Raw genomic sequence first — 19,896 nt, 5'->3', positions numbered from 1 at the left:
GTAGCGGTTTCTCTGATGGAGCTGAAATCGTTTTTAGAAAATATTTTGCAAAATAGCTCCTCCTAATTATTAATGTACATAGAAAAGGTTAAATATCCATACTTCCCTTGTTTTTCTCTCCTTATTTCTTTCCTTCTATCTTTTCTTCCCTACCTATTCCTCTCTTCTTATGTGTTCTTCTTCCTCCTCCTTCCTTGCATCAAGCTCTAGGGCGGGGGGACAGGCTCTCGCCGTTGTTTCAAGCTCCAGAGTGTGGGCACAAGCTCCCCGAGCCGCCAGGCCCCCGCCGTGCCCCACCGCGGGACAGCTCCTGGCGCTGCCCGGCAAGCGTGCAAAGAGGCGGTGGGGAGGCGCGCAACGCACACAAAGGGTAAAGATAGCACGCGAGATGGAGCCGAAGCCACGCGGAGCTGCAATTTGTGTCTTCGTACCCTCCCTCCTACTCTAGTCATCGAATTTTCTGGGTCTTCTGTGCTGGAGTCGAAGCCAGGCTCGAAGCACCGCTTGGTAGGTCTTTTTGAGAAGTCGGTTTCGAAGCCGCTCAAGAAGCCCTCCCAAAACGGGCTCTTAATTTGCCTTTATTACACACTCTTGGATCGAATTGCCTTGCCCTAATGAACTAGTACTATTTTTTCATGTTTTCATAATAGTGCTACTCCACTATTTTTTCCGTATTTTCTTCTAGATTTTTGAATTGACGCTACTGGCAGGGTAAATAAAAAAAAAGGCCGAATCCAACGAACAAAAATCAGGCTAGGCCCGGCGTCTGGTGTGCTTCTCACTCCCACCCCACCCATTTTTTGGAGGAGTGGCCGATGATGGGCTCTCCCGGCATCTGTAGAGTTGGGCTCTGCTAAAAAAATAGAAATAGAGTTGGGCCCGGCCCACTCATTTGGAGTTGCCGACTTTTTTCTTTTTCGGTTTTTTCGATTGATTGACGGAAAAAAAAAGTCAGTGCAAATTGAGCAATACCTAACGTACGTACGTACGTACATACATACAGTATAAGACGCCGGTGCTCGCTCTTGGGAATAAATACCAGCAAGGCAGCAACAACGTGGCATCACACTAGCTAGCTATATGGCTATGGCCATTATATTACCATGATGCCCTGCTCCGAAAGAGACCTCTCACCGACTTCTTCTTTTCTTCCCAATACGATAAATCACAACATAATACATTAATACGATACTGCAGCTACCTAATCCCAACCCCAACTAATGCAAGTGATTATTAAAACAGTTGTACACATATATTTACCAAAACGATGATGATGCTTGCGCACAGAAATTTCAAATTAAATGGCTAGCTAGCTAGCCCCCATTCATCTTTTAAACATACACACATATATATACATGCTCCGATCCACGTTCTGAATTCATGTTTATTAATTAATTTACTCATACATCGACCGATGGATCATGAGACACTAGGTAGTGCATTTGGATGATGGGGTAATTAAACTTGGGTATCGTCCAATGCAACCTTATCCGGCATTGCAAAAAGGATTATTTATTTAATTTGATCAATATCTATAATTGCTACCATGAACTTTGACTTTTATGTTAATTAATTAGGACAAGTCACATTCGTGCGAATATAATAATAACAGTAATTTAATGCTATTACAGTACATGATCGCGAGCTTCTTCTGAATTTTAATTCTCTATAGTAGCACAACACTCGAACTTGAGGTGGTGATGATGAAGAGTAGAGGCTAGCTAGCTGTTGCAATAAGGAAGTAGTATGTATATAGTACATTATTATCATTTTACACATATGCATGCATGCTTGATTTAATTTACTACTAGTGGACACCAAGTTTACTATTTGAAGAGCTGAGGGCGCAAAATGCAATAATCAAGAAACATTACACACTGGCCTCAGCAGCAGCAGCACCACCACCACACACACCCACGCGGACATAAAGTACAAAACACGTACGTGCACATACATAGCCCGGATATCGATCGAGCAGCTTCTTATTGAGGACATGATCGAGATTGATGAGCTAGCCGATGCATGCAATTCCCTTGCTGGTGCCATAGATGCTTAATTAGTCGCGGCTCTTGAAGGGGATGGCCCTGATGATCACCACATGGTAGATGGCGGCAAGAGCAGCGCCGATGAAGGGGCCGACCCAGAAGATCCACTGCGGGCGCACAAATTAATTAATTAGATCATCATCAATTTTATAATTAATTCGTATATATATATAGTAACTTAATTAGTATAATAGTAATTGGCGATATATATATATATATATAAAATAAAATAAAATGATGAAATGAAATGAAACCGATGGATATAAATACTCACGTGGTCGTTCCATGCGTGTGACCTGTTGTAGATGATGGCGGCGCCGAGGCTTCGCGCGGGGTTGATGCCGGTGCCGGTGATGGGGATGGTGGCGAGGTGCACGAGGAAGACGGCGAAGCCGATGGGGAGCGGCGCCAGGATGGGCACGTGCGAGTCGCGCGCGCTGCGCTTGGCGTCGGTGGCGGAGAAGACGGTGTAGACGAGGACGAAGGTGCCGACGATCTCGGCGCCGAGGCCGTCGCCCTTGGTGTAGCCCGGGTTGACGGCGTTGGCGCCGCCGCCGGCGCCCATGTAGAGGCCCTGCTGGAAGCCCTTGACGACGCCGGCGCCGCAGATGGCGCCCAGGCACTGCATCACCATGTAGAAGAGCGCGCGCGTGAGCGAGAGCTTGCGCGCCAGGAAGAGGCCGAAGGTGACCGCCGGGTTGATGTGGCCGCCGGAGATGCCGGCCGTGCAGTAGACGAGCGCGAAGATCATGCCGCCGAAGGACCAGGCGATGCCCTGGATGCCCACGGTGGCGCACTTGCTGGACGACTTGCTCACGCCCATCACCGTCAGGATGCTGATGTAGAGGAACAGGAAGGTGGCCACGAACTCGGCGATGCCGGCGCGGTAGAAGGACCACGACGCCAGCTCCTCCGCCTCGAACAGCGGCGCCGGGGGAGGCTCCTTGTAGTCCTTGTCGTCGCTGCCCTGCGCCGCCGTGCCGATGGGCTGCCGCTCAGAGTACCGGTTCGCGCCAAGCCGAACATCCTCCTCCTTGCCCTCCATTAGCTGCCTAATTAAGAAGTTGAAGCTGATCGATCGATCGATCGATCGAGAAGAGAAGAGATGTATGTATGGCTGCTTTCGATCAGGAGCTAGCCCGGCCTCCCTTTATATATAGCTAGCAGCGGCAGGCAACAAAACTGCATACAGGCCCCTTAGCTTGCCTTGTTTGTTTTTGCTGCCATTTCTCGATTATTAGTGGTGGAAGACGGACGATATAGCTAGGGCTTGGCCGGTAAGGTTTTCTTAATTATACTATTGTAATCAGTGGCTGTGAGTGATAGGGTTTATTAGCTACCTCCATGCCTCCATGTATAAAGAAGGCCGCCTCTGAATATCTACTACTAACTAGATAGCTAGAGATAAAGTTGCGGCCTTTTTGTTTACGAGTAGTTAGACACGGACAGCGTGGTCAGCTCGGAGCTTTATCCTTTGTGAGCTCATCTAGCTGTCTCGAGTGATGTCTCTACTAGTACTATTTACTATATATATATATATATATTTAGTATATATATATCTTATTAATCCCGTGATCAATGATAGCCACAAACCCGCCACCACCATACCCTGCTAATTAATTAAACAGCAAACCTAGCACAGCCAAAAGCTAAATAATCTCATGATAAGAGTGAAAAAGAAATATATGCATGATCGGTCAATGGCAAGGGTGAAAAAGAAAACAAAAAAAAGAGATTTGCACCTGCTGCCACCTAGAACTAGAGAGTTTTCCATGAGAATCGACGGTAGCTTTTTGCAAAGCGGACTAATGCATGGGGGGCAAAACACCCACTAGGTAGGGTAGCAGTAGTAGCACGCGCCAGCTGCAGCTGTAGCAGTAAAAAAAGAGAGTTATTATTGAGACAGCAGGACATGATGCATCATGCATGATCATGGGGAGTCAGGAGGCACTATCCAACAAATGGACAAGGGCGACCAAACGCTAGCCTTTGCAATGCGCAAGTCACGACCCAACCACTCGACCACACACAACAGGGGCGTGACAAAGGAGGACAGCGATGGCGTTGGGACGGCAGCCGCTGCTTCATCGCTGGCCGCACACCGCGCCACCCCCCGGCTCCGACCCTCACCTCACCTGCACCAAAAAGAATTCGGAAAGCCAGGCGCACTAGAGGAAGAAGAAGAAGCACTCCTTTTAAAAAAAGAAATTTGTCTCATGCATCAGTCCCTGCGTACAGTATTTCTTTTCTCGAGAAAAAAAAGGGAGGGAAAAAACAACTCTTACCAGTTCAAGAACTGGCGCGTCACCTCGCCGACAAAGCCACTAGGTTCTTGCCACCTGTCCACCAGGAAAGATCAAGAACAGGTCCTCAGATGACCGCACGAGATCACACAGTTTGCAGACCGCGCGTAAATTGACATCCACACAAGAGATGCGCCAGAGATCCATCACATCGAAACAGGATTTTACTGTTACAGAACAAGTAGAGTGGTTATGATGCAAAGACCTGAGTTCCACAGGTACTGGGACAATCGCAGGCACACCCAGTTCTGGTTCTTGAAAATACCGAGCTAAGCTCCTATACTTCCCGCATCTTTTATATGGTGAAACAGCTAACTATATCAGCGTTATACATACACACTCCCTACTATACAACGAGGATCGCAATAAAAGGGGGTTACATCACATCCTATTTAGGGTAGATCACAAATCAGCCGAGTCTTGCACTACATCACACACCATTATACCAAAGAAAATTTGAGTAAGGACCATCAGCAACATTCTCCAGGGCCAGGCCCTGTCAGCCTAGCCGAATTTATTATGATGATCCGACTGGGCCAGCCGAGTCCTTTAGGGATGGATGTGTATGTGTGCACACCCTCTCTGGCTGTCCTCTTGTCCACAGGTTTCTTAGTTCACCTCTTTTCATGCCGAGCGCTAAGAAGGTACCTACAGAAATTTGGGAATTTGTTAAAAATAAGGCGACAATAGCCTATCCACAAGACATGGCACGAAATTCGTCTCACCATCCAGGGCAAGGAATTACTTACAGATCGTGAAAGGTACAATATAAAGAAGAGCGGGCTGGCCATGGCCATCCATAAGGTTCAAGGCAACATATGTAATTAGGAGGCCTGAAAAGGGGAAAAACATGGTATGTCAAACTATGGTGAAACAACATCATGATACCTCACACACAAAAAGTATATCCACATAAACAAGAAATGTCTAGTCAGTTTAATCAGTTAACACAAAATTGCTTTCACATAATTGGAATCTACCCGGTGGGAGAAGACCGCCCCGGAGCCCAGCCAAGAAAGGTCATGAAAACTGGCCCCTGTGGTTCGGGCCTTAACCCATGCTTTGAGGTCCAACACACAACCAGCTCCTTACACAAGGGCCCACCCACCAAACCAAGGTGGATTTTGTAATACGATGAAAATATGTGCATTCATCGTCAACAGAACATATTGCAATGATGCAAGCAAACTTTTTCGTTGTTGTAGCTTCATTCATGCACAGGAAGCCATTTGAGTTGGATAGCATTTGAAGATAACGAGAAATTCAGAAAGTAGAAGTTGCAGAAACTAGTAACAATGAGCACAGGGGAAATGTGCAGCCCCATTTAAAAGGCAGAGATTGCTAAGATGCAACTGTATGCCAAAAAAGGTCAAATTAAGAAATTTATTTTTTTTTGAAATAAAGGATAAAGTACAGTCAGTACCATCTTTTCTAATTCCACCATTTTAACTATATCAAGTATAAGATGCATGCACAATCAAGAATAGCACTTTTAGGTGTTCATACTTAAGGCATCATTTAGGAATAATTTTAACAGTACCATCATTAGTATCGTATTCATCCACCTAACATTGTTTTAATGCAAGATGAATGCACTAGCAGTCTAGCACACAGAGCTTAAAATTCGAAGGAGGATGTGATGATATATCACCAGAACCATATGCCACCATTGACCACAAAAAGTAGCCGGATTGCAACGTCTTCTTGGCAGCCCAATCATACCTAAAGAAACGGGGAGAAAAGGTATTTCATAACTTAGTGCCAGATAAGTACTTGTAGAGAATGTGAAGAAAAGTGATTACAGTTATGCAGACTGTACTACTGAAATTACATCTGATATGCCCACTGGTACTGACAGATGAACATGGTGAAAAAAAATTGCAACCAACCTTAACGCAAAAGCAATCAACAGCCCAGGAAGAAGGATATCGCCAAAGCCTATGATGCTGTATCCACCCCATGGATCAAACATCCGTGGAATCTTTAACAGCATGGGCACACCGTCTTCATCAGTTTTATCACCACGTGCAACCTGCAAGCAAACAACAAGCATAGCTAGATGTCTAGCAGACAACAAAAGAAAAAACTAGATGCCTAACTGATGGCAAATAGCAACCCAGTGGTCATTCGTACGTACCACAATCATCACACTTTCATGGAACAACATCTTGGAGATAAAAACCCAGAAGATGTCATATAAGAAGGCACAACTTAGGAGGGCAGAACCCACCTGAAGTTACCAGGCAAGAACAGGTGTCAGTACCAATCGCTTAACTTAACGGAAAGCGTAGACCAAAAGGAATATTTACCTTGAGGTTAGGTATTCTAACAATTTGGATGACTGTAACAATCAAAGTAATGCCCTAAAGACCACCAAACAAATATATTAATTCCTTATAAAAAACAAAGATATTAAAAATATCACAGATTCATCTCAACAAAAATCATTGAAAACAGAACTACACTCACAAGAATATCTTGCCCAATCCAAGCAAAGGGCAAACGGCGATAAACACCCCACAGAACAGCAAATACAATGCAAAACGGACAAACTGCCAATGTAAGGTATGATACAGCTCCAAAAAATGGCACTTTAACAAACGATTCTGCAGCAGGTTTAAACCGCCTGAAAGGTCCCATGAATAACAGTTACTAACAGTAGAAGAAACACAAGTAGCTGCAAAAGCTAGAGAGAGCTAGCTAAGAAATGTTTGAACGTGTATCTTGACTCAGAAAAAGAAAAGAAAACTTTACAGAGCATACCTTGACATGGACAGTAAGGCCACCAAACATGTTTGCAGACCCTGCACACAAAAGGGAAAAAACATCACAGGAGCTCAAGATATGAAAGGTAAAGTACTATGTGCAACAATCAACAGAATCAATGATGATTCATGGTGTTATCTAGTAAACACACATCATTAGACTAGGTCATTCTAAAAACACCATAAGCTCTTTGGTCAATTTGTAATAGTTTCCAAAATTACACATTGCAGAAAAGATGGAAGTGCCTCAATGTTCTGCCAAAATTGAAACCATATTTCCAAAACAGATTGTGCTTTGGGTATTTGGGTGATTTAATTTCCGGAAGCATATATAAGAAAGTTAAAATACAATACCAGAAAGAAAAATGAAATGGTACACACCTCTACACCACCGATGCAAAATATAACCACTAGAAGCTCCACAAACCAATGAGACATCAGCCTGTAGAGCGTTATCAAGAAGCATGATGCGATCACAACAAACAGTATTGCTGATGCCATGTTGATATCTACCATACCACTAGAACCTCCAGCCTCAAGGTTTGGTGGAATTTCATGGCCATCCTATACAAATATCGTATCTGTCAATAACACTTTTCAAGTAGGTAAAACCAAGTAAGCATTAATCAGCAATAAGAAATCAAACAAGATATGGGTTTAGAACCTTCAGAAGCTTCTCTTGTTCAATATCTGCTTCTCTGGCACTCCATGCTGACCAGTATGATGCACAAAGAATGGTACCAACTGCCATAAGCCATAGAAACACTTCTGCAGTATCAACCAGAGGACGATCTGGAGAGTACAGCTGCACTAAGACTGAAAAGGGGGGGGGGATGTAGCTTGTTAGCTATCTTACACGAAAATAAATACCCAATTCTCAATTTAGCAAAAATATAAAAAGTTAAAGAAATGTAGGCATATGCATACTCACAGGAATATGACACAAAACAGTGAATAACAGAAGATGTAAAAAATTACCTTCACCACTTGAGAGAAGATTTCGTAATTTAGAGCCTGCATCTTTTGGCAGAAGAACCGCAGGTATACCAATATCTAGTTCTGTTTCATTGTGGTCACACACCATCTTGTATAACTCTGCAAGCACACATGTCAGAACTCAGAAGACGACTAAAACCACACAGAAGCATTCGTGTATATGCATTTACATACAGCATAATTGACATGGATCACGGTAGGGAAAAGAGGCTACGAGTTAGGGCTTCTGCAAAGGAACCAGATCGTTTAGGTTTATTGCTTAGAGATGAGTCTGTCAAACTCAAAGGTAAAAAGATCAATGAAACCTCAAAAATAAACACCACAAATCGTAAAATAAAGAATTCGTGATAGTAGAAAGAGACATGGGAAAACACAGATGCTTAATGGATTAATCTTACAAAAGATGATGACCATGGACCTCAGAGACAGAGGGATAAACACCAAAAGGGTACAAACATAATTATAAAAAAAATCATCCTAGTGGTGAAAAAAGGTATAAGCTCGGCATAACTAAATCACTAAGCTGATCACATCCCTCATTTCATCAGTTGCTTACATGGTACTCCAACACAGGACATGAGTGGAAGGAATTGTAACTTGAAACTTGTAAGTAGAGCTTTCGATGAAGCCAGAAACGGATTTCATATACAATGCATACCATGCTTATCATTGATGATTATAATGGCAGAAGCACCAGCAGATTCAGCAACCTTTGCTTTTTTAGTGAACTTACAGAGTCCCCTCTCCACTAACAAAATATCTCCAGAAACCTAATAAAGAAATAAGCAATCACTAGGTAGCAATGCATAAGACAACAAAAGAATGGCAGACAGCTAAATTATCATTTCCAGAAAGGCAACCTTCTCTGTGGGAGGGGTGCAGCAATCAGAAGGCTGTGCTAACAACAGTCTTGTTCGGTTGGCATGCTTTTCCTTTGACTCTATCTTGGGGCCAAACCGAGCACCTACACCAACAAATTCATCTTTCTCTTTCTTGTTGACCCAGGTCTGCACTTTTACCTGACAAAAAAGGGGGAGGGAGGGACAGGTGATTGATTGTAGAAACTAAAAGTAATGTGCTAAAGAACAAACTTTCGAATTTCCAAAGTAAAGACACCAACTGAACGTGAAGCATATACAATGCGCATGAATTGTGGCTCTAGCTGACTAGTTTGTTATCAATGAACCAAGCACCTTTCTGAGTCAGGAAATTGCAATAATTCCTGAGAACCATATATGTTAGGTAAACATAAATGGCCCTCAGATGTGGCAATACTGAACGAGATGGAGCACCAAGATAAACATGTAACCATGATAAAAGATTAGATTGAATCGATGAGGTCAGTCCAATCGAATAAGCTGACAACTAAAGGTGGAGTTCATCTGAATTCGACCAGGTAACAGGGGGTCGGATCAATCTCAATGTAACAAATATAACTGCAAATTCCCAGCATTTGAAACTTAGAAAGTTGTAAATGCCATCATTTCTGATGAAGGTGCTCTCGCGGGCTGCTGGCTAGTGGAGCTTGCTCTCAGCAAGAAGATCCTTATGAATCGTATAAAAGCAATTAGTCCATGTCGAAGCATACGGACTGCCGATGAGACTGAGTGCTACCTTGATTACCTGGGCTCAAAACACAATGGCATCGGACCATACCATATGTAATATATAATACATAATCCCCAAATAAACAGCATTCATCAGGAACAAATCAGAAAGTAGAGCACCCCCGCTAGCATACCCTAAACGAAGCTGTTCCCCAACAACTTGCGAGCAAAGGTGCTCCTGAGTCGATACATACTGGTGCATGCAAGACGTAAAATCAAGTAGCAGAGACTTCCAATCGAAGCAACCTAAAATCAAGCAACCGCACAAGTAGCAGAGACTTTGCCCCAATCCGAGGGTCGGGACCCTTCCCCCGACCCTGAATCCAAAATTGGGGCCCAAACCCGCGCAGTGAAAGCAGCTGAACAAACAAGGGCAGACGACGGGAGCCATGTATACCAGGACGAAATCGTTGGCGCAGCCGGGGATCTTCGGGGCCTCGTCGTCCTGGTGGACGATGTCCCCGGCGGCGGCCACGCCGGCGAGCGCGGCCAGCAGGAGCAGGAGCAGGAGCAGAGGAGGCGGGTGCGCGATTGGATTTGGATTTCGCGCGGATCTTGTCATCTCATCTGACGGAGAAGGCGAAGCGCCTCGGCTTTTCCTCCGCTTTCGTCGTCTGTACTGTCTCGATCGATTTGGTTCTTGCTTCTGCGAGCGAGTGGGACCAGGCAAAGGAGATCCGAGGGTGGGGCCGGCCAGTCAGTGTCAGTCTCTTCTCCTTCCTCTCACGTCCATGCGACACGGACTCACAGTGCTTACGTCATTTCTGACTGAAAACGAAAAGGAATTTTAAATGAAAAATCATTTGCAACCCAAAAGCTTCAAAAGTCTTTTTCTTTTCTAGCAAAAATTCTCACACACTCAGACAATCAGGAATATTTTGCACAACAAAAAGAAGAAGAAGAAGAAGAAGAGATCGCGTGGACTACTCGGCAGTCTGGACTAGTACTCCTGCTCATAGCAGTGCATGGCACGCCAGTGGTGGATGGCGTCGCGCAGCGCGTGGTTTGGGAGCAGCTTCTGCGTCGGGAGCTTCAGGTTGGTCATCGGCGACGTGTCGTGCCCGCTGCCCAGCCACTCCTTGATCGCCTCCGCCTCGTACGTGAACCCGTCGCCGGCAATCTGCGGGTCCCGCATCACCTCCTTCAGAATTGGGCACACGAAGTAGGACGGCGGCGCGCCGGCGTCCGACAGCGACCTGCCCGGCGCGCCGCCGCCGCTACCGGTCGACGCGGCGGCCTCCAGCACGCCCCGGGCCTCCTCCAGTCCCACGCCGTCGTCGCCGCCGCAGCATCTCAGCCCCAGCAGCGCCACCTCCCGCCCGCGCTCCGGCGGCCAGCCCGCGCCCGCGTCCAGCACCTCGTGCCACGCCTTGCCGCCGCGCGCGGCCTCCCGCGCCGCCTTCCTGGCCAGGAACGCCGGCATCCCTGTCACCACCCGGAGGACGACAACGCCCAGCGCGTGCACGTCGCACCGCGGGGTCAGCTCCCCCGTCGCCAGGTAGTGCGGGTCCGCGTACGCCAGCGCCGCCGCCACGCCGCCGCGGCGCACCAGCCCGCGCGTGCCGAGCCCCGCCAGCTTGCACGACGACCCCGCCACGAGGATGTTCGCCGGCCTCACGTCGCCGTGCACCGCCGCCCTGGAGCTGGAGGTGCCGGAGTGGAGGAAGGCCAGCGCGGAGCAGGCCCCGGAGGCGATGCCGCAGCGCGCGCGCCACGGCAGGCTGTCGCCCCCGCTTCTGCAGAGGTGGTCCTCCAGGCTCCCGCCCGGGACGAGCTCGTACGCGACGGCGCGCGCCTCCGGGCACGCGCCGACGAGCGTCGCCAGGTTGGGGTGCCTCACGCCGCTGATCCTTCCCACCTCACGGGCGAACCGGGCCTCGTCCACGGCCACGTCGCGGCGGAGCACCTTCACGGCGACGGCCATGTTGCGCAGGTCCCCCCGGTACACCTTGCCCCGCCCACCGTCGCCGCCGCCGTCAACCCTTGCCGACTCGTCGAAGTGCCTGGTGGCCTCGTCCAGCTCCGAGTAACCGAGCCGCAAGAAGCTCGCTCCCTGGCCGCCGTCCTGGGCTCCCTCGGTTCCCTCCCCACTCGCCGTCGTCGTCGTGGGCCGGAGCGTCTCGAGGAGGCTGTAGGACTCCGAGAGCCTGGCCTCGAGCTCGCTCATCATGCGCTCCGAGGTTGAGATCTGGAGCTCGAGGTCGGCGCTCCGGTCGTCGACCTGGCGTATCTTGTCCAGTATGTCGTTGAGCTCTCGCCTGTCCTGCTCCATGGCCGCGCGCTCTCTCGCCAGCATGTCCTCCATTTCCTTGCGCTGCTTCGCCTCTCGCTGGTACGAGCTCTCCGCGTCATCGGCCTGCATGCATTGCATTCATTCCTGTGATTTCTCAGGAGAAATTATGTTATTGAATTTGGTTGCCTAGTTTGTTTGACGCGATAGATTCGCTTGCTTATTACCATCTTGGACGCTTCGGCGAGCTCGCGCTCGGCCATCTGACGCCGGCGGGTCTCTTCGTACGCCTCATGCCTGAGGTTCTCGGCCTCCATGAGCGCGTACTTGAGTTTCTCATACAAGGCGTCATCCATCCTCATCTCACCTGCACCATCCTGGCGAAACGGAATGAACTACAGCAGTAACTGTTCTGTTCACTGTCCGAAAACAGACTAATGCAATGTTACATGCCCATTATTCAGGAATGAATTGCACGTACCGAACCGTCAGGCGAAGGTGCTTGCTGATCCTCTTGGACCTCGCCGCGCAGCAACTGCTCAGCGGCTGGTTCATCTCCGGGCTCCACAATTTCAGACACTGGAGCCGAGCCCTCCATGTCCATGGTGTGATCCATTGCATCGACCCACCTTGTAGGAGTTTCGTCAACTGATGATGCCGTTGCGGGGTCGTTTGATTCCTGCGTCCTGAATGTCTTGCGGTGCAGCCGCGGTGAGGATTTCGATCTTGAGCAGCCAGAAGTGCTTAACCTGGGACTTGTGCTAGCTGTGGATGATTCTGCTCCGTGTGCTCCCTCGCTGGCCTCCCTATGCACATAAATGTTTCAGTTCAGGTACGGTAATTCCCATTTGGAAATGGTCCACAGCATATAGGAGTGCCTTGCAGTACTATTGAAACAAGGAATTAATTCGAGTGAATCATAGTACACTATTGCTGTGACCTTGATCGTTCAGCTTCTTTTGGTGTGAAAACAGCAATGAAGCTCAGAGAAGAATGCCAAATTTTCAGACAGATACTAGGTCACAATCCAACAGCCTTGAGTCTTGTCAATAATGCTGTCCCAGGTTCTGGCTAGTTGTGCTTCAGTAATTGCAGGCAAATTAAACCAAGACTTTAGAAGCATGCATTGCATTTGCATACCTGGTGCAGATAAGGTTTCCCTTGCAGACAAACCAGATCTTGCACGAGGGATTCGCCTTCCGCTGCACCGTCAGTGCTTTCTTAGACCTTGGCGCCCACATCTTCCTAACACCACATTGAATTGAATGCATGCATCAACAATTCAACATGGATGAATTATTATTGCATATATCTGACTGACCGAATTCAGGCACGCCAACAAAAGAAGACTAATAAAAGAAGAGCAAGCAATTGAACAACTGAATCTCTGTATGATGTCTGCCCCCAAACAAACAAAAGAAGAGCGGCTGTACCTGGTGTAGGCCCGATCAGATGCAGCGCCCATGACGAGCTCGGTGACCCCATGATCGTCAACAAGCTGTACAAGGCCCCTGGCGGTGTCATCGGTAGCGACGATGATCTTGCTCGCATTGACCTGTGAGTTAGTTTCAGGAATTCGATCAGATGTCACATGCACAGCAGGTCTCTAGTACTCTAGTTAGGACGACAGTGCTGAATCTGCAGCGCTGTAGATAGATGATCGACAAGGCATGCATCAGTCAGAACTCATGTTGACATTGACAGGTTGGGAAGGGGATCGAGGATGAGCTACTGGTTTCAACCTTTTGACTTTTGCAAATGTCCAGGAGGTTGTCCAAGACTTTGCCGATCTTGTCCTCCTCCAGCTGCCTGAACGCAGTCACCTCCTCCTCTGCAAGCTGGCTCACTGGGACCCACGCCCCCACTGCAAGCAGATTAGCAGAATCATAAATACGGTGTTGACTGCAGGTGGATGTCGTAGCAACCAGATACACATGCACGGTGATGACCAATTAACAACGTCCTTTGCTAGTTTCCAGGAAGGAGCGAGAGAGCTACCGGTTTATTTGATCGAGCCCTTCTCTAGTTGCATCCAAAATTTCAAAACATTATAATATTCCTCGTCACATCGAATCTTTAAACGCATGTATGAAGTATATGAAGCATTAAATGTAGCTAAATAAAATAATTAATTACACAGTTTGTCTGTAATTTGCGAGATGAATTTTTTGAGCCTAGTTAACCCATGATCAGATAATAATTACCAAATACAAACGAAAGTGTTACAGTGTCAAAATTCCAAAAAAATTTACAACTAAACAAGACCCGAGTAGTAGTCATGTAATTCTATTCTTAAGTAACAAGAGATAGCAATGAGTACTAGTACTGCACGTGTTGCAAGAAAAAGGAGGATGATGAGCGGTAGGGAGATGGAGAAACAAAAGGATCGAAACAAAGCAACAATACTAATTTGCAACTCAGTGATAGTATATGTCGTAGCTAGAAGTTGAGGATCATCGGAGGAAGCATAAGAGAAGAAGCAAGAGGAGGCCAGGATGGAACGCACTCATGTTGATCCGGGAGGGCGGTCGTCGCAGGTGCGCGAGGACCAGGCGCTTGCTCCGGGGGACGTTGGCGAGCACCCACTGCAGGTTGGCCTTCCATTCTTCTTCATTCTTGCCGATCCCCCCCACGGCGCAGTACACCGGCTGCGGCTGCTCGTCGTCGTCGTGGTCGTGTAAACGTAATGCAGCGGCAGGGCCAAGGATGGCTGCTGCTTCGACCTCCTCCTCCATGTCGCACGCTAGCTAGCTGGGGAAGGGAAGGAGGGATAGCGGCGGCGGTGGCGGCGGAGGAGGAGGAGGCTATCGAGAGCTTGCTGAATGATATGATGAAACGGCCGGCGAGGACACACGAGACGGGTTGGTGGCTGCTGATGCATGCTGACTAGTAATCAGGCTCGATCGCGCGGCGGTACGGTGCATCATCATATCACAGGAATATCCCATGAGCACCTGTGGATATGCTTTCATTTGCACAATACAAAACATTAGCAAGAGCTCCAACTAGATGTTTTCTAGACAAGTATATATATACGCACCATATCCCGGCATGACTCCAGCAGGTCTTGACCCATCATTAAAAATTGAAAAACTTGATAGTTATGATGGAGGAGTGTTATGTTGATAACACTTCTCTCATCTCATGAAACTCGCTCTCTTTTATCCTCACGTACCTGATTTTTGTGGTTAATGGCTTGTCGATTTTCCAATATGCAGATGATACCATCCTTTTTCTAGACCATGACATCGAACAAGCAAAAAATATGAAGCTTTTGCCAAGTGTCTTCAAACAGATGTCTGGTCTTAAGATAAACTTTCACAAAATTGATATCTTTTGCTATGGAAAAGCGAAAGAGTTTGAACAAGAGCATATTGAACTCTTTGGATGCAATGCTGGTCAGTATCCCTTTAGATATTTAGAGATCCCAATGCATCATCGACAACTCCTTAATAATGATTGGAGGAAAGTCGAAGAATGTTTCGAAAAGAACCTAACATGTTGGAAAGCTAAGCATTTGTCTTACGGAGGTAGATTAGTTCTCCTAAACTCAGTGCTTAGTAGCCTACCCATGTTCATGATGTCCTTTTTTGAGATACTAAAAGGGGTTCTTAAGAAACTTAATCACTACAGATCACGTTTCTTCCGGGAAGGTGGTTCAGATAAGAAAAAAATACCACTTAGCTAAATAGGACATCCTCTGCTGCCCAAAAGATCAAGGGGGCCTTGGAGTCATTGACCTCGAGGTTCAGAACAAGTGCCTTTTAAGCAAATGGATAGTAAACTTACTAAACAGCGAAGCCACATGACAGTCTTTACTCAGAAATAAATATTTGAGCACAAAATCTCTACCACAAGTCCAAACTAAACCGAATGACTCTCATTTTTGGAAAGGGTTAATGAAGATTAAAGAAGAAGTCTTGGCCTGTGGATCCTTTGAGATTAAAGATGGGAAACAGTCTTGATTTTGGGAGAATACTTGGGTGGGCCAAATGCCATTCAGATAATAGTATCCATCAATTTACAACATAGCTCACCAACCACATACATCAGTAGTGAGTGTGTTATGTTCAGAACCCCTAAACATTTCGTTTAGAAGGGCATTGGTTGATGAAAACTTCAAGAATGACTTGATTTGGTAGCTAAGATAACCAACAACAATTTAGTTCAAGGGAGTGATCACTTCAGATGAATTTACATAAATCCAGGGTCTTTACAATTAGATCTATGTACCTCCACAAGATGAACTAAAATGCTCCCTTTTCGCCACAAATTGATTTAGAAACTAAAAATTCCTCTCAAGATAAATATTTTCTTTTGGAGAAAATTTACATAAATTCAGGGTCTTTACAATTAGATCTATGTACCTCCACAAGATGAACTAAAATGCTCCCTTTTCGCCACAAATTGATTTGGAAACTAAAAATTTCTCTCAAGATAAAGATTTTCTTTTGGTTTCTCCAAAAAGAGTTATCGTAACAAAAGATAATTGAAGAATTGGAAGGGGAGTTTGAAGTGTTGCTTCTGTAATTGTAATGAATTAATTACACATCCCCTCTTTGATTGTCACTATGCAAAGGAGATTTGGACGATAGTCTATTTAGCGACAGGGTTGACCCCGCCAAGATCGATTTCTCATATGCTAGAAAATTGGCTCTTAAATTTTGATAACAATGGGAGGCGTGTCATTTTGGTGGGGGCAGCCGCATTGTGTTGGGCTATTTGGAGATGCCGTAATGATATTATTTTTAACAAAACCAAGTATTCATCATTTATGCAGACTATTTTTAGGGGGACCTACTGGTTGCGCTTATGGGCGCAACTGCAGCATAAATATACGATAAAGGTGATGTTCCGAAAGGCAAGTCTTGCATTGGAGGTCGTCGCCTTGGAGAGAGCCAATCATGGGTGAAAGCATAATCTTAGAATTGGTTTAGATGATTTTTTCTTTGTTCATTCCCTCAGCTAGCTAATAGACGGCTATGTTTTGTAATAATCTTTGGGCCGTGTACACTTTGTAGAGGCCAGAACTCGTTTCCATTATATAAAAAAACGTACCTGATTTTTTTCCGGCCATTCAACAGGGGCAAATGAAAATTTTCAAAAATAAAAAATAAAATCCGCTCTCCGGCTCCCGTACACGGGCTAGCTTCTCCACAAATCAATCGGGGCCTGCCGCCACTGCCCAGCGGGGCTTAGGCCTTCCATGTCTTCGTTCGCGGGGGCCAGGCCAAGTGAGATCTGACCGTGTTGTCTGCCAAAGCCTGGCCAGGCCACCCACGCTGCTACTCCCGCCCCGCCGCTGCTCCCGTGTGCGAGAAAGAAGGGAGATAAGCGGAGGCGTGGAGGAGAGGGAGCAACGGAGGAAGACCCTACACACCGATCGTTGGGCCCCACACGCCCATCGCGCGCCGACCGCTGTGGGCCCACACACCGCTGCTCTTGTGCACGAGGAGGTGCTGGCCAGCCACGCTTGCCCCCCCCCCGGATCGGCATCCTAAGCTAGGACCCACCGGTCAGCCGTGCTCCATCGCATCCTGAAGCCAAGTCTTGTCCACCCGTTCCGCGGTGCCGCTGATGTGGCTTTGGTCCTGTTGGCCATCACCATGACAAGGCGTGGTGCCATCATACTTCGGTACTCCCTCCCCCAGTCCGTTGAGAGCGAGGTTGGATTTGCATATGGGGATGTGTGCTGTACCTATTGTTTATTGTGTTTTGTACCGTATGTGTATGCTTCTTTACAGCATGTAACCGTATACATATTCACACGGCCCAATGCAACAGGACAAAGGGGGTGTTGTTTTATTCACTGCGTTCGGCAGGCTGGAGTTGGAGGCTGGAGCTGGAATGCTGTGAGAAAAAAATACTGTTGGGCTGGCTGGAGCTGGAGTTGGTGGCTGGAGTGGTGTGAGAGGAAATTATTGTAGCGCTGGAAGAGAGTAGACCAGCCGAACACAGTGATTGGGGAGAGGACATCTAGTTCGAATTTTGAAATTCAGATCTAGTTGGGGGTGGGGGAGGGGGGTGCACGACGGGAGGCTCCGACGGCAGAGGTCTCACCGGAGGGGAGCGGTGCGTGAAAGTGTACCGGCGGCAGAAAAGGAGAGTCGTGTGGGAGGTTGGAGCGGGGTAAGGAGGAGGGAAAGGTGTACCGGCGGTGTACAGAGGAGAGTTGGGAGGCGGCCGGAGGCCAGTGTTCGGGGGAGGGGGGAGAAGAAGCGAGGGAGACGAAAGCGCGGTAATCCGGTGGTGAGGAGTGGACACCATTGTAGGTAGGCTAGGTTGTGAGGTAGAGCGCCTGGGGGTGTTGGGGCTGTCGACGGTGCCGGCGGCGGGAGCAAAAGGACGCCGAGCTACCTCCAAAGCAGAGGTGAGCGTCAGGAAGCAAGATGACGGGGGTCAAGGCACCGGCCGCTGAGGTAAGTGGCGATAATGTTCTTTCAGGCGCTGTGCATACAGATTTGCCGGGATTGTTCGTGGGGGAAGGATTTGTTGGAGCCGGGAACCGCCATGAATCCAGTTGCTAGGGAGCCAATGGCGCAAGCCAGGCACGAAGCACAAGCATCAACCAAGCAGGGGTATCGAGCGATGCGTCTGGTGAAGGGAGGTTAGTTAAGCGGTTAATCTTTTTGATCATGCAATTTAATTGTACCTGAAATTGCATTAATTGCATGCCTAGGAAAATGCACTCCATGAGATATTGGCCCTTTTACTTATGAAATCATTCATTCCCTGCAGTGAAATGGCATCCGGGGGTGTTTGTTGTACACATGGTTCGATAGATTTGAACTACTCCATTGGGTATGTTTTTGATCGGTTATCAGTTAGGAAATGACTGTTTAATTATCCTAGTAATGGTAATCCAGAGTTTAACCGGTGTGCCTGATCCAGTTCCTTGCCACGGGAACGGAAGCGAGTAGCAAAGCCAGTTGAATTCCGTGGGTTGGAAAAGCTTGTGGAACGACTGTTTAGATTTACAGCCTGATACAGATGGAGTGCGTGTACACAGTATGGTTCTTCCAAGTCTTGTTTCCATACTGTGGATAGGCATTAGTTCAGCTGTAAATGATCTGTAGGTTGTGGGCTTGTGGCATCACATTTACCTTCTATTTGAAGGCATGCTGAAGTACCAAAAACTGTTATGGTGATACAAGTTTACATCTGCTGTAATTTGAGTTAGTTTCGAAACTCCTCTGAACTATTGTCATTGATCTCAATGGAGTCTGAGTTTTCAGTTTGAGTTACAGAATTGTTGACTGTTTCTCGGATCTCAACTTGGTATACCAGTGTCATCTGTTTGTCCTATTTCTTTAATTTGTCTTTGGGAATTAACATTCAATTGGTTGTTGGAAGCAACCAACTTCTGCAGCTGGGAGAGCCTTCCAAGTTCTACTGGAAGCACCCCAATGAAGTTGTTGTTCTGAACATACAGCTGGTTCAGAGTAACTGAAAAACACTACTAAAGTTCAGTTTGTTTGTTTTTTTCTAAACTTGAGAAAAGATATACCATCCATTGGCAATGAATGTTTGCAAGAAATTAATGAAGTAACAACAATCTGTTGTTGACCTTTGCTTGGCCTCTCTAGTATATCTGACTGGACATACATTATGCTTGAAGTATTGGAAACAGTCTGAGCAGCATTTGCAGAAAAAATGAATGCTTCATCAGTGTATCACTGAAAAAGTTTTAAATATAAACCTGAACATGTTCATGCCATTTCAATGAAAAGTACATTCTGGTGTTTGAAACAACCAAAGTACCTGAATTGAGAACACAGTATTTCTCTGCAGCACCTGAATGCTACCTTGCTGTCAGGCAAAACACATTCTGGTGCTTGTATGATTCTGTAGGGGCAGAATACAGTATGGTTCTTGGAATAAATTATGACCACATTCTGGTACTTGGAGAAGATTTACACCTAGTGCATAGTGCTATGGTTCGACTGAAAT

The 19,896-nt window shown here is 46.9% G+C and overlaps 3 protein-coding genes and 1 long non-coding RNA gene across 7 annotated transcripts; 1 reads left to right on the top strand and 3 right to left on the bottom strand.

Annotated features, from left to right (window-relative positions):
* Positions 1-1,726: 1,726 nt before the first annotated feature.
* On the bottom strand, positions 1,727-3,206 carry LOC120657675 (aquaporin PIP1-5-like). Its single transcript, XM_039936079.1, has 2 exons — positions 2,320-3,206; positions 1,727-2,152 (listed from the first exon to the last, which is right to left on the bottom strand). The coding sequence occupies exons 1-2, from the start codon at positions 3,088-3,090 to the stop codon at positions 2,057-2,059; spliced, it is 867 nt and encodes a 288-aa protein (XP_039792013.1). The 5' UTR covers positions 3,091-3,206; the 3' UTR covers positions 1,727-2,056.
* A 1,288-nt stretch (positions 3,207-4,494) lies between these two features.
* Positions 4,495-10,368, bottom strand: LOC120657673 (signal peptide peptidase-like 4). Of its 2 annotated transcripts, XR_005668262.1 has the most exons (15): positions 10,114-10,368; positions 8,970-9,128; positions 8,768-8,879; positions 8,092-8,208; positions 7,778-7,929; positions 7,495-7,677; positions 7,112-7,152; positions 6,818-6,974; positions 6,658-6,711; positions 6,486-6,578; positions 6,238-6,380; positions 6,000-6,070; positions 5,098-5,181; positions 4,579-4,996; positions 4,495-4,529 (listed from the first exon to the last, which is right to left on the bottom strand). XR_005668262.1 is itself a non-coding variant. In XM_039936077.1 (14 exons), the coding sequence occupies exons 1-14, from the start codon at positions 10,276-10,278 to the stop codon at positions 4,866-4,868; spliced, it is 1,662 nt and encodes a 553-aa protein (XP_039792011.1). In that variant the 5' UTR covers positions 10,279-10,368; the 3' UTR covers positions 4,495-4,865. The 2 variants fall into 2 exon arrangements, 1 of the variants encoding a protein (XP_039792011.1); XM_039936077.1 differs by having other exon boundaries at positions 4,495-4,996.
* Positions 10,369-10,518: 150 nt separating this feature from the next.
* LOC120657672 (U-box domain-containing protein 33-like) lies at positions 10,519-14,897 on the bottom strand. 3 transcript variants are annotated; one of them, XM_039936074.1, is made up of 7 exons: positions 14,453-14,897; positions 13,689-13,810; positions 13,380-13,501; positions 13,087-13,191; positions 12,428-12,752; positions 12,174-12,341; positions 10,519-12,072 (listed from the first exon to the last, which is right to left on the bottom strand). In XM_039936074.1, the coding sequence occupies exons 1-7, from the start codon at positions 14,679-14,681 to the stop codon at positions 10,657-10,659; spliced, it is 2,487 nt and encodes an 828-aa protein (XP_039792008.1). In that variant the 5' UTR covers positions 14,682-14,897; the 3' UTR covers positions 10,519-10,656. The 3 variants fall into 3 exon arrangements, with proteins under 3 accessions (XP_039792008.1, XP_039792009.1, XP_039792010.1); XM_039936075.1 differs by having other exon boundaries at positions 12,174-12,323; positions 14,453-14,854; XM_039936076.1 differs by lacking the exon at positions 14,453-14,897 and having other exon boundaries at positions 13,087-13,187; positions 13,689-13,707.
* A 2,618-nt stretch (positions 14,898-17,515) lies between these two features.
* On the top strand, positions 17,516-19,207 carry LOC120657670. The gene is made up of 3 exons (XR_005668261.1): positions 17,516-18,553; positions 18,685-18,747; positions 18,838-19,207. It is a non-coding gene; the product is annotated as an uncharacterized LOC120657670 (long non-coding RNA).
* Positions 19,208-19,896: the final 689 nt, after the last annotated feature.

This window comes from Panicum virgatum, chromosome 1N, assembly GCF_016808335.1.
Source record: "Panicum virgatum strain AP13 chromosome 1N, P.virgatum_v5, whole genome shotgun sequence".
Lineage (NCBI taxonomy): Eukaryota > Viridiplantae > Streptophyta > Magnoliopsida > Poales > Poaceae > Panicum > Panicum virgatum.
Note: the sequence above shows the minus strand (reverse complement) of the source record. Positions and strands in the feature narration are given on the sequence as shown.